The 13,129-nt window shown below is 37.9% G+C and overlaps 1 protein-coding gene across 1 annotated transcript in view; it reads left to right on the forward strand.

Annotated features, from left to right (window-relative positions):
* The window catches only part of LOC103782203 (SH3 and multiple ankyrin repeat domains protein 3-like), a gene marked incomplete at its 3' end in the record, with an annotated part of 36,636 nt that extends 24,087 nt beyond the window's left edge, over positions 1–12,549 (forward strand). The window contains exon 9 of the mRNA XM_008949956.1: positions 12,483–12,549. Coding sequence (XP_008948204.1) covers positions 12,483–12,549 — 67 coding nt within the window. The remainder of the gene's footprint in view (positions 1–12,482) is intronic.
* Positions 12,550–13,129: the final 580 nt, after the last annotated feature.

A 13,129-nucleotide genomic window follows, 5' to 3' on the forward strand; every position in this document is an offset into this window, starting at 1 on the left:
AGGCTGCTTCTGCCATGATGACCAGAATGCCCAACAGTGTCCTGCTGGTCCCAGTATTCCTCTGTCTGCTTGTATCCAAAAGGATTGTCCCAACTTCAGATTAGATGTAAGGAAGACATTTATTTTTTTCTGGGGATGGCTGAACACTGGCCCAGGTTGCCCAGAGAGGTGGTCGCTGCCCCATCCCTGGCACTATTCCAGGGGAGGTTGGGTGGATGGGGCTCTGAGCACCCTGCTCTAGCTGGGGATGTCCCTGCCCCCTGCAGGGGGGTTGGACAGGATGACCTTGAAAGGTCTATCCCAAGCCAAAGCATTTTATGAACTTACACTTGCATTTCTGGGCAACCAGGGAATTTTTACCTTGTGTCCACACAGTGCTGAGAACAACCTGTGAATGTGACTCGTGGGCACTTCAGGCCACCAAGTGTGGAGTAATGATCATAGTTACGATGGTCGGGTGACGTGGTGGCATCACCTCTTGCTTTTGCATGACCACACAGGCTATTCAGTGTTAATTTTCTGGCAATAGCTAGAGTGAGTTCTTATTACTTATAAAACTGGAGGATCTATGCCTGCAGGACAAACTTAGCATCTTCTTGAGTTGCCATTTGGAGAAAGCTTTCGTGACAAAAGGTTGGCATATGCTGCCATCCCATGTCCCTCTTCATTAGAGTGTGTTGTTGGCATTGACTTTCTCTAGACTCCTGTTTCCAAAGGTTTTGTTCTAGTTAACCCACAGTGTTTGGAATGAATCCACTACATCTAGCAGATAAAATAATCATGGTAATTTATTTTATTATTTTATCCTAAGGGCTTTCACAAAGCTTTCTCAGCCACTCAAGTCAGCAGTTTAAGCGACACCGTATTAAGTGTCTGCAGAACTGAACACCACAAACAGTTTTGCCTGTGAAACAGTGGGCAGCATCTACTGCCTGCAGTGAGTAGGAAGACATTTTACTGAAAGTGTTTGGGGAAGAAGCTGCCAATGTAACAGAGTTTGGCTTTTCCACAAGGTAGGACTGCCCTCAGAGGTGAAAGTTTCTACCCTAGAGGACCACAGACTTGTGCACACTTGAGCTGGATTTTCTCTATAACTAGACATTTACTGTAATTTCAAAGAAAGCAGAGTCTAGCAACTAGGACACTTTGTCAGTGTTGTTCTAAAAAAGTTGAGCTGAAGAAGATTGCATTTCATGGCTTTTTGATTTAGCATATTATTGGGAGGGAGGAAGAAAATTAAGTCAATTTTATTACTGACTGTGTCTTATCTGATTCATCTGATGCTGCAACCTGGCTTTATCTGCTTTTAGTAAATACTCCTTTGAAATTGCTGCTCACCCATGTGGCAGTAATAGGGATTATGTAATAACTGGCTTTTGATGGCTCTTTCCAGCTTGAACTCAATTTTCCCGTGGAATGAGTCTGTAATTGTAAATGTGTGTATCACACTGTTAGCTTTTTCTTTTCCATATTAATTATTAAAATGCAAGTGTAGAAAAATGCATCTTAATTGAGAATGATTTGCTAGGTGGCATTTTAGCAGGGAAGCAGGAAGAAGATATGTTTTTTTTTTTCTCTACTTTAAAAATAAATAATAAACGTCAAATTTCCAAATACATGCAGTGTCAACAGAGAAGGCTTAATACAATCTGTACAAAGTAGGGTAACCTAAAAATCTTAGTTATTTCTCATCTAAAGAGGCAAAAGGAAATAAAAGAATGCTGTGGAGCAGTGAGGTTGTGCCTGGGATGAGTTTGCCAGCTTGGTCCTTTTCTGCTTTCTGACATGTTCCGTGGCAACTTTAATCAACTTGCCGGAGTATTCAGCTCAACACCTTCTGGCCAGCTGGTTCTTGCATAACAACATATCCTTTTGTCACAGGAGTTAAGTTTGCATTTCAAAGCCAAGAGAGTGAGATGACTTAGAAGTGATTTGCTCACATGTTGTGAGGAAAGGGCTTAGACCTTTTATCTCAGTGTCCATGCAGACTGAGGTTAATCTGGAGGTATTCAGTCATGGCTTATTCATGAATAAGAGGAGTTAAGTTTTAAGAACAGGGTTGTCTGTGTGCATCAAATGTATAAAATAAAATACAGGTTCTACTTTTTAAATCATAATAAGGTTACTGGAAAAGGAACGAGGTTGCCTATAGGCATTTTGAGTGTCGGTCCAGTCTAGAGTCCTGCTAAGACTGCACTGCAGGACATAGAGACTAAAAGGAGGTCATGCAGTGTGACAGCCTTCTCTTCCTTTTGACTTGAATTCACCAAGCTAGTCAGCTCTGGCACTGTTTCATGGCTACTGAGTGTATTTCAGGAGACCCATAGGGGCTGTAAAATCTCTTGCAAGCAAAACCAGCATTTTAGTGATGAAAATGTGCCAGCACTGTTATACTTCCAGGCTATTTTTTTAATAATACTCAGCTAAACACATATTGTGCATTTGGATGCACATTGTTGTGTGTTTGTTTATTTTTTAAATATTAATTGCTAAACAATATTTAGGGTAAAATCCTGTTGGCAAAATTGGGTTTGATTTCACTGGGGTGGAAGTGTGTTCCTCGTGCTTAAGACTGTTTCAAAGCCATGCTGCTGAATCTTTCTATATAATGTACTCTACTGACCATGATTGTTTTTAATGAACACTTCCTGATTTTAGAACTGTGCTATTCTTTTAAGTTGTACCAAATTACACACTGCATTGCAACAAACAACTTGCCTTATGCAAAACGTATAACTGCTAATAGATAATTTACTGTAGCTGAAAACGAGGTGCTTTCTCCTCTGGATGAAGACTTCTTAAGAGTTAGGAGAGGCAAAAACAGTGCTTGGGAGGCTACAGTTGTCATTTTTTTTTTTTCATTACCCCAGAGTATGGGGCCTTGTTGCATTCCCTACAGCAGCTGCTGTTGAAGAAGTCTTTTAATCATTGCCCAGATGAAGTGTTGACTTTGTCCTGCCCGTTGTAGGGTACTTTCCATGAGGCTTAGGCTCCAGGGGTGTGAGAAATGCTTAGATCTTAGTGCTACATGTAGCTGAACTTGAAGTGTAAAAATCTAATCTTTGATTACTATTTAAAAAGAGCCTGGGTACCAGCAGGAGGTGGTCCTCACCAGGAAAGCCACCGAGATTGCTTGCAGGGCTTACATAAGGGACTGACCCAGCACGGTGAAGCTGCCTCCTGCTGTGCTCTGGAAAGCATCAGTGCTGTGACCTTAACACTAAGGTGAAGTGGTGGTGGCAAGGCATTGCTTAAACAGTGCTAAAATGATCAAGGGAATGCTGAAGAGCCTCAAAGAAATATTGGCCCTTTCCCATAATTTATATTTTCAGATGCTAAAACTAGTTGTTGAGCAAATGTAAGGTGTCTATTTTAAGATACTGCATGTCAATATCTGACTACAGATGGCTCCATGAATCATAGTTGGAAGAAGGGAAATGTTAGACACTAAGATATTGTTGCTAAGAGATTTTTGTACACAGTATGCTAACATGTGCTGGCAAATTTGGGAACAGTAGCAGCAGCATGCTTGTGGAGAAAAAAATTTCAGTGGTGAAGAAACTGTCTTTGAAGGACTATTTAAAGGATAGTAACATTATTGTGCTTTGTTGTATCAAGAACTGATGAAGATGAAATTGTCTTTCAAGCAGATAACATAAAGAAAACATCCAAAAGGTAAAGCTAAGCCTGCTATCAAATGAAATAGAAAGTGAAGACTAGGAAGGAAAAGAAAAAAAATACTTTGGTATTTAAATTAAGCAATTTCAAGAAGATTAAAGGTGATGGCTGCTGATATTTTGCCATCTACTGGACATCAGATAGTGATATACAAAGCAGTTTCCTTTCAAAATGCATAATATTAAGCTTGTATTCCATGATAGAATGAAAATTCTTAAGAATTATTTTCTGACCAGGAAAGAAGCGTGTATGAAAATGCTGAGTATGACTTTTTACTTATGTTCTTCCATAACATTATTCTGAAGTAATTTAGGAAAATTACCAGTATTTTATTGTCCTGGTAGAGAATGTGGATTATTTCTGCACTTAATATAAATCTTTACTGATCAGTATTTAAAGAAAAGAAGCTAATTTTTTGCTGCATTTCTTTATTCTATGTATATCTTATTGATCTTATTTCAGTGAGTTTTCCTGAAACTTAAAAACCTTATGCCTGAAATGAATCTTCAAATTGATAAAATTAATGATAAAATTAATTTTATCAGTTTTGTCAAATAAAACCTTTCAGTTCTGCTATAATTTCAACAAAAGCATTATTAGCCTATTATATTACCAAATATTAAACGTCGATAAACTTCTCAAAATAGAGATTTGCTTCTGACATATTGGCAATTAGATATATTACATCTGAGGTTCAAAACTGATTACATTTTAAGAAAGTTTTAGAGTGTGAGTGTAAATATGTCTCTCCATAAAGCAAACATATGTATCTTCTGAGGTCGTGTTTCATGTCATCCATTTTATATGTATTCAGCAGCGCTGTTAGAAAATGAGAGTGAATTAGTGATATTAATGAATATTATTAATATAGTTATATATCAATATATGAAATCTATAGAAATTCTATAATAAAGAAAATTATTTTTATAATTTTATATTAATAAATTATTATTTAACATATTTCTATATATTGATATGGAATTATGGATATATTAATCAAACGTTTGGCTTTATTTTATAATGAGATAAACTAAGAAGCATCCTCTAGATTTATTTTATCGTAGTGTAGCCTCAAAGTTGAAAGCCAAATCAGCACAACTACAAAATGTGGGATGATATTTTGCCTTTGGCAAAAGTAAAACACAGAATTTATGGTTATTCAGCATTTCTCTTTTAGTTTATATAGCCAAATCGTCCCATTTTGCTAAGGTATTGCAAAATAATTGATTTCCACAGGGAACTGAGTTCTAGATATGTTCTTGCATTTATTGAATAAATAAACATACCTTCATGTACAAGGTTTCCTAAATTGCCTAAGAAACTGGTTGTGTTTGATCAGTACATTTTTCTCCCACACCTATCAAAAAGAAATTCGGGACGCAGATTGCTTCTCGCTCTTCCAATCCAAACTCCATCTGTACCACTGAAAAGAGTCTCAAAATCTACATGCTGCTTATATAGGAGAGCCACTAATGCACAGCAATTTAAGAATGTTTTTTAAGAGTCTGCAGAACGTGCTATGTGATTTTTTGTGTCGCTATTTAGCAGGCGTGGAACCTCATGGTGCACGGGAGAGCACGGTCTTTGCACTTAACAACCTCAATTTAACTTTCCAATGTCCTTGTGGGTGCCTACTGCATATTGATGGTGAACTGTGACCAACTTCAAAGTGGCTTTAGACTCCAAAAAGCCTTTACCTCTTTGTTTTGTTAGGGAGAGCTTCTCTTTTGAGAGGACACAGCAAAAATATGTTGAACTATGTTGCCTTTTCATTGCCCCTCAGTAAGCACCGTTAGATTTTCATATCCAGTTGAAGAGGTGCCAGTCTCCAAAAGTTGTGATTGTAATGGAATGGTTTGGAGATTGCCTTGCTGTTGGATTATCACTTCTTGCTACTGCAGCTGTTGGATGAATTGTTGATATGATTTTTGTCTGGAAACATTTATTAAATATGATAGCATTTCATATATTTTAATATCAAGAAAATATATCCTAATTATGACACATGGAAGAGCTTTTCCAACAGACTTTAAATTAATGAATTGATCCCAACTATTCCTTCTAAATCTGATTGTGTTAGTTTTTCACGAGCCTTTGCTAGTTGTGAATCCTCTTGTGTAACAGCTGTGGGGTTTCTTCACTGTTAAATATTTTGCACCGAGGACTATATTATTTTATAATTTTAAAAGTCTGTGATTTAAGTGGAAGGCAATTGCTGAAAGTCTTGTGGTTAAGTCTCATCTGCAGGGTTGTATCTCCTCTGCTTTCCAGTTCTGTGTGGAGATGGGGATGCATAGGGTAGATGTACCTCAGAATAACCTGTGTGTCCATCTGCTTGGCTGAGACTGAGCAAAACCAAGACTGAAGCTGCATTTTGTCCTGGGCTAGAGCTCTCTTGGATGCATAGTGCCATGCCTGAACTCTTTACATTATCCAGCTTCCTTAAAACACCACCATTTAGTGAGCAGTTCTGGGTAGCAGAGACGATGGAAGGGTGGAACATCAGCCCTGAAGGCAAGAATAATGAAATGTGCTTCCATCAGGAAAGTGAAGTTGTCTGGAAGAGAAGAAAAGGGGGAGAAAAAGCAGGTGGGGAGCGGTGACTGTTTTATCATGAGCTGCTTATAGTGAATTGTAGCTGCAACTGTGCAGCCCAAACATCTTTCTCTGCTCTTCTTTTAGACAGAGTGTTTTAGAGCTTTATATCTTGCCTGGTCTAAAACTTCAGCAGGTGCAGAAGGAAGTGCAGCAGCCTTGATTGAGAGTTCAGCATAAATGAACTGAGAGATGCTCTCCTCACTCCCATGTAGAAAGTTTGTCAAAGTTCATTGGCTGGATTTAAGAGGGGACAACTTCAATATCTGTCCTTTTTTGTGTTGTTTCTAATTGCGTGGGGCAGTTTGTTCCAAGGAGTGATAATGTGATTTAGTTTTGTGGCTTGCCTTTCAGGGACTAACCTATAAAGCTCTAAAATTGTATTTGTGAACAGGCTACAAAGATCTTGCTCTAATTTAATATAACCTCTACCTGTGAAACACTTCAAGAGCAGAAAAAATCAATTGTGAAAGGTTAGTGACAGGTGAAGTGTATGCACAATTTCCAATTTCCCGAAAGGAACAAAACACTGCATTAATCACAATCAAAAAAATCTAAATACTTGAGTGCAAGTAATTGATCTACTGAGAACTGCATTTATGAGCCTGAACAGAGAGGTATTGGTGAGTCAGTGCTGCTGCTTATATCTGGTCCAGAGTCTGAAAACATCATGAAAATCTGTCAGAATGAAACCTGTAACTGGACATCTGTCAGGTTTGGCTGTTTACACAAAGCACTCTTATTTGCTATTATTTAAATTCAATTTCTTTGGGGAACAAGATTGAGGAAAGCAGAACTAACCGGATGCATCAAATGTTGAATTTCTGAATTGACTACTGAAAGCCAACTTCAACACGGCCTGGATCCAGAGGGAACATTTCTGACTGTAAATATCAGAAAACCAGAAAGATAAGAATAAATTCTGTGCCAGGAGAAGAAATACCCTTCTAAAGATACCTCACCGGTTCTGAGGGCTTCATTCCTTGCTGGACTAGCACTCATGGGGTGCCAACATCTCCTGCCTGCTCCCCCCACCCAGTCTCTTCGTCACAGCTACTTCATTCATTCAGGTTTCTACTTCACCGAGCTGTCACTTGGTTACCATCCATAGCAACTAGCCAAGTGTCAATTAAAATCCTTCCCTTCTTCACTAAACTGGTGGCAGAGCAGCTGGCACTGCTTGGCATGGCAAATGGTAAGGCACTGGAACCAGTTGCATCATTTGAAAGGAACAACTCTCTGTGAGACAGCAAGGGAGAGATGATGGGTACCACGACAGAGCAGCTCTCTGTATAAACACAGATTCTGGTCACACTCTGCCTTGTGTACCCAGGTAGTGACAACCAGCTCTTGTCTCCTTGCCCCAGGAGTGCTTAACCCCATGGCTTGGTGTTCACAGCCCTTTGAGTGTGTCTCAGCTGTGACCTGTTTCAACAACTCCGTTAACTTCTTGTTACAATGACATGATGAAGATGGAGTGTCATGGAAATAGGAGGTGATATCACCGGGCTACCTTCTTTTATTTTGCATGAGTTACCTCCTACTAAGAGATGTCTTCCTGCTTAGCTTTGCTTCCTGCTCCCTTCCCTGTTTTAAGCATTCAGGCCAGTTCTGTGTGTTATCAAATGTAATTTGAAAATTAGGTGCCTGTGTCAACACCCTTAGTGGGCTCAGTTAAACTTGAAGGGGAGGGAGCTGAGAAATGGTTACTATAATTCATATAAAATTGCCTCTAATGATGATTAAGAAAAAAACTGCAAGAGAATTTCTGAAAATTGCAAGAGAATTTCTGTTCTGTGTCGTAAAGTGGAATATGTGGCAGAGATCCAACCAAATGTCAGTGCAGAAGCTAAAGAGCCTGGGCTGGGTCTGGAAGCACTGTACTTGAACTTCAGTGATGCTTTTTATCCAGGCTTGGGTTGTCACCATGCTGTGACACCCCAGGTGCAGTCTTTCTGATTCTGGAGCTAAGGAAAAGTAGACATGCCCTTTAAAAAGAGGGCAAAAAATTTGCATTTTTTAATGGGAATTGTAGATGAGTGAATTTTTTTTTTTAAGATGCATAAATAGGTTTTTATCTGGTTTATGTAATAATATGACTAAAGACATGCAGATTTCTGGTGTAAAGTAAGTGTACTGTCTGTGGAAAAAATGGTGAAAGGAAAGGAAGGACATTTGCTGCAGGAATGACAGCACCTGAATTATGGTAAAACTGCTGTATATGCACTTTTTAAAAAGCTGCGATTTTTGAAGCTTCAGCATAACAGAGTCTGTAAAGAGCTACCTCCAGCCTTTCATGGTCATATTTCATGCCTGTAAACACATGTGATACATTTTGATGACTGGAATCCAGTTCCTCCTGGCTCTGGATTAAAACAAGTTCCATTGTAGTTTTGCTGGCTGTGCTCATTTTTCACTACCAAGAAGAGATGTCTTGTGATCACAAAAAAAAAAACAAAAAAGGAAAACTTCTTTCCTCCCATAACCTCTCAGTTAGAAATCTAGGACTTGACTACAGAATATTCTGAAAAGCAAAATATGACTATTTAAAACCATGTAAATTATGAAGCATATAAAGAATCAAACTTGAGTATTTTCTGTGAAGATACTAGATTAGTATTTTTATTTTCATAAAGTATAAAGAAATTTAGTGTAAATATAGAACCTCAGTTAACTTCTGATTTAGTTTACATCTTAATTGATGGGAGACTTTACACCAGCTTAATTTTGTTCAGGCCCTGGATCCTGTGAAGACCATTTGCTTGTCCTGTGGAATTCACACGTCATTTTATTTGAACACTCTATAAATTTGGTTCAAGACACATTTTGATGGAACAGAGGCTGTGGTTGCTGTGCTTTGTAGTTTCCAACTGTAAAAATTGAATGAGTATAATTTTGCATCTTTCCAGTTTTCCTCTGACTTCACTTTCTCCCACACTCTTTGCCCATCAAATTCAAGTGGAGTACAGTGATGTTATGCCAAGAAATATTTGTACTTTCTAACTTTTTCTTGCTTTCTTTAGACCTTAACATATTTTTCCTTCATTTTTTTTTTTTTCTGCTAGAATTTGAAATACTTTTTTTAGCAAATAGAAGTAAATGGAATCAAGAGAATTGGTACCTAGAGCTTACTGAATCTGGTGCTGGGTTCAGAATCAAATACAGGGACAATTCTCTGTCAAGGTGTCTCTTAGCTATTTGGGAATATCTGTATTCAAGTAAGAAAATGTGTTTATACTTGAGTTTTAAAATCTACTGTATCCAGAATTCTTTGCTTTGAGTAACATGGCTGCTATCTAACAAACTGCCTGTCACTGGTGAATTCTGTTTGAATTTTACATGCCAATTAGAGGTGACGCTGAAAAGAGATACTATTGCTGGCTTATAATGTAGGGGAAATCCCTGATCTACACACAAATGTGGCTTTTATGAGCTTGAACCAAGACAGGCTGAAGAACGTGAAGTTGTAGAGGGAGGATCATGAGTTACACCTTAGAGGCTGCACAGAGGAGACTGGGGGCCAGATGTTGATCTGTTTTCCATGCTGAGAAGCAGTTTCTTTCTGGAGTAGTTCCTGGAATAAAGGTTGTCTTACTGGTGGTTCAAGTAGCAATCTTCCAATGGAGAATTGCCTCTTGGTGGAGAGGTGGCTGTGCACCAATCTACCTCTGTCTCTGACCTCCCTGATCTTTGCAGATACTGTGGCATGTAGAAATCTCATGATGTGTCTGAGAAGAAATACTCTTTATTTTTTAATATAAAATCAGAAGTGGGATTTAGCTGAACCACTGTTATTGCTTCATAGTGATTTATTTTGCTCCCAAGAACCCATCAACATTTCACATAACTCAACTGAGAAGTGACCAAAGCAAAGGTTTTTCTTACTGGTAATATTGTAATGAGAAAATAATTACATGATTTTCACTAGCAAGTAGAGTGATATTATGTGTGGGTTAATTATTGAAAGGAAAAAGTGATCATACTGCCCATGTCATGCTGATGGCTGCCTACTGAGGTTTATTTTAAAACCCAAGTGTACACATATTGAATATCACTGCTAGGTGTTATAAAATGTGGAACAGAATTTCTACCATGAAATAGAGACACCTGAAATGGAAATAAAATATAATTACTGTCTTTAGCCTTCAGATTGGGTAGAAATTTTTAATGAAACGAGCAATTTTCCAAGAACAAGATGGAATCTGAAAAGCAGTAGAAAAAGAAAAAAATTAGGGAAAATCTGGATTTAGGGAATGAACATGGTAACTGCTATGCTCAGTTGTTTGTTTTATACTTTGCTTGGTAATCTGAAAAAGTTATTCTGATACTGTACTCAAAATATAGTAATTTCTTTAAAGTCTTGCATGTACTGTACTAACCAGTAGACTTTACAACCTACACTGATCCAGTCTTTCTCTCTTTAGACCAGCTCTTGCTTGCCTAGGACTTAAAGATCAATCAGAGATAACTTCACTGTGTTTGAGACCTTTTGTTTAAATCTTGGTCCTTCCACAAGCATTTCCAGGGCTGTATGCAGAAAGATACGATGGGAATCTTGGGTCTAAACAAAGGCTTTAAGTGAAGTCACCAGGACTGTACAAGGGAGAAAAGTGTGAGATCTTCTGAATTTAAACAATTTAGGAGTGTTGCAGAGAGTTCTTTTTCCTAAGACAGTGGTAGGATAAGTCCACTCCAAGCCCTACCTAAGATGTGCTAATGGCAGGAGGAGGCACAGAGTAAATAATCCATTCTGAATGAATAGAGCAGAAAATACGTGTGATTATTTTATTTCTTCATGGTCATGACTTGTGATTGGAGCCTGCTCTGAGTCTACCATTTAAAGCAGATTTGGAAACTCTTAAATGCATAATAGTCAAGATTTTTTGTCTGTAGCTTGTTGCTTGTGTGTAGAGTTGATTTTGGTTAATAGTAAATAATATTGTCCTTTCAATTTTTTCAGTGGTAAGTGCAGAAATAAGGTCTTGTGCTTGTTACATTAAAAGATATTACTCATATTAACTCTTCTTCATACACATCCTGAGACCATTTCAGTATTTTAGGCTTCCTTTGTGTTTTTTTTTTTTTTTGCCCATGGGGCTTGTGTAGTGATACAAACCAGTAGATAATTTTTTTTTGTCATCAGCACAGAAATTCCCCTGAGTTTTCAATTGTTTCTCATGACTAACAGTAGCCCTATACCCAGGGGAGTCCTTAAGATTTTAGCATTATTTTAATTATTGTAAGCCTGCACTCTGTATATGCAGAGTCTTCTATGAGAAAGGTGAGCCCAGCTTATCCCTTTTCTCTACACCAGGAAAGCCACAGTGCCATTAGGGCACTACCTGTTATAATGCAAAGCTGCAAACTGGAGCCAGAAAAGACAGTTACTCAGTATTCAGAGTAAAAATAGGGAAGAACTAAAAAAACAGGATGCAGCAATGGAATAACCAAATCACTTTCCTCGTATCCAGGGGAGGTGTTTCCTTTTTTGTGTGTATTTAGATGAGAATTTGGAATAGATAGTTACACATCTGTGTCTGACAACCAGGAAATAAATGGGGAGAAAAAAAAATATTATTTTAGAATTATATTTATTAAAACACTTTAAATTCTATACCTATGATAAACTTTACCAGTTTCTCTTTTTAAGACTTTTTTTGGTGTCTTTTTGGTAGCTGAATACTGAATACTTTTAGGTCTTGGTACTTCCCTGGTTATCCAACATGCTTTGCTTTGCAGCTCCTGTTTTCATTGTTCAGGTAAGTAGCAGGGCAGGAGCAATTAAAATGAAATAACATTTTCACTTTGTCTCTCCAAGCCTGTTCCAGCAGCATTCTCCACACATCCATATAGCTCCCAGGGCTTTTGGGGGTGGTGTGTTTAATGTTCACTGCTGGCTTTGACTGCCACAACATGAAAAGCTGCAGCTCTTCTAGCAGGCTCTTGAGACATCCACGATCACAGTGTTCTTAGGAAATGGGGAACTGGGGGACTGGCAGTGCTGCCGACAAATAGATTGAGATCTCACTTCTCAGCGTTGTCTCAGAGATGTGTTGCATGTGGTAGCTGCAAAAACAGAAATAACAAACAGCCACACTGCTTTGTGAAATGAAAACATATTTATATGATTGTCAGTAATGTATCATGCATGTTTTCTTACTTAATAAGTGAGACAATATATTAATTATAACTATTTTACCGTCTTTTAGGTGGCTATAATAGCGGGAAATTTTGAGCTTGCTGAATATATCAAGAATCACAGGGAAGCTGATATTGGTAAGCAAAATATTGACAGACACTGAAAATAAGTTATCTATGTTTAAACCATGATTTTGCTAAGATGTTACATCTGCTTCTATGTGAGATATGACTACAGGGCTGGTGACAGTTATCTTTTCAGGGAGACTTTCAAAGTAACTTTTCTAGGAAAAAATGAATATGGGGAAAAGCTGAAATGTTTTCTGAAAATCTGATAAGTAATGCAAAAGAGTGTAAGTATATACATAAGTATAAGTAAATCTATAAATCAGACAGTTTGTAACAGATTAAATACACACCCACATACCTGGAAGAGCCAAACTGGCTCTTTCAGGTTTTCTTGGCATCAACCTAAAGCAGCTCTTGAATAGGAATAATTGGTTAGAAGAAGAAGATAAAGAAAGATGCTTCACTGAAGTTTAATATATGGCAGAAATTGTCCATAAAACCATTTCCTTTCACCAAGTTTGGTGTGTGGCAATGGATGAGGGCCAGTGACAGTTAGGGGCCTTTGAAAAAAAACCTTAAGGCTTTTTAAAGATGTTTCTCTATAGGAAGTTGTACCAGTAAAATAAAACCCAGTTTGATAAAAGTGATT

The sequence above is a fragment of the Merops nubicus genome, unplaced genomic scaffold (assembly GCF_000691845.1).
Source record: "Merops nubicus isolate BGI_N331 unplaced genomic scaffold, ASM69184v1 scaffold18271, whole genome shotgun sequence".
Lineage (NCBI taxonomy): Eukaryota > Metazoa > Chordata > Aves > Coraciiformes > Meropidae > Merops > Merops nubicus.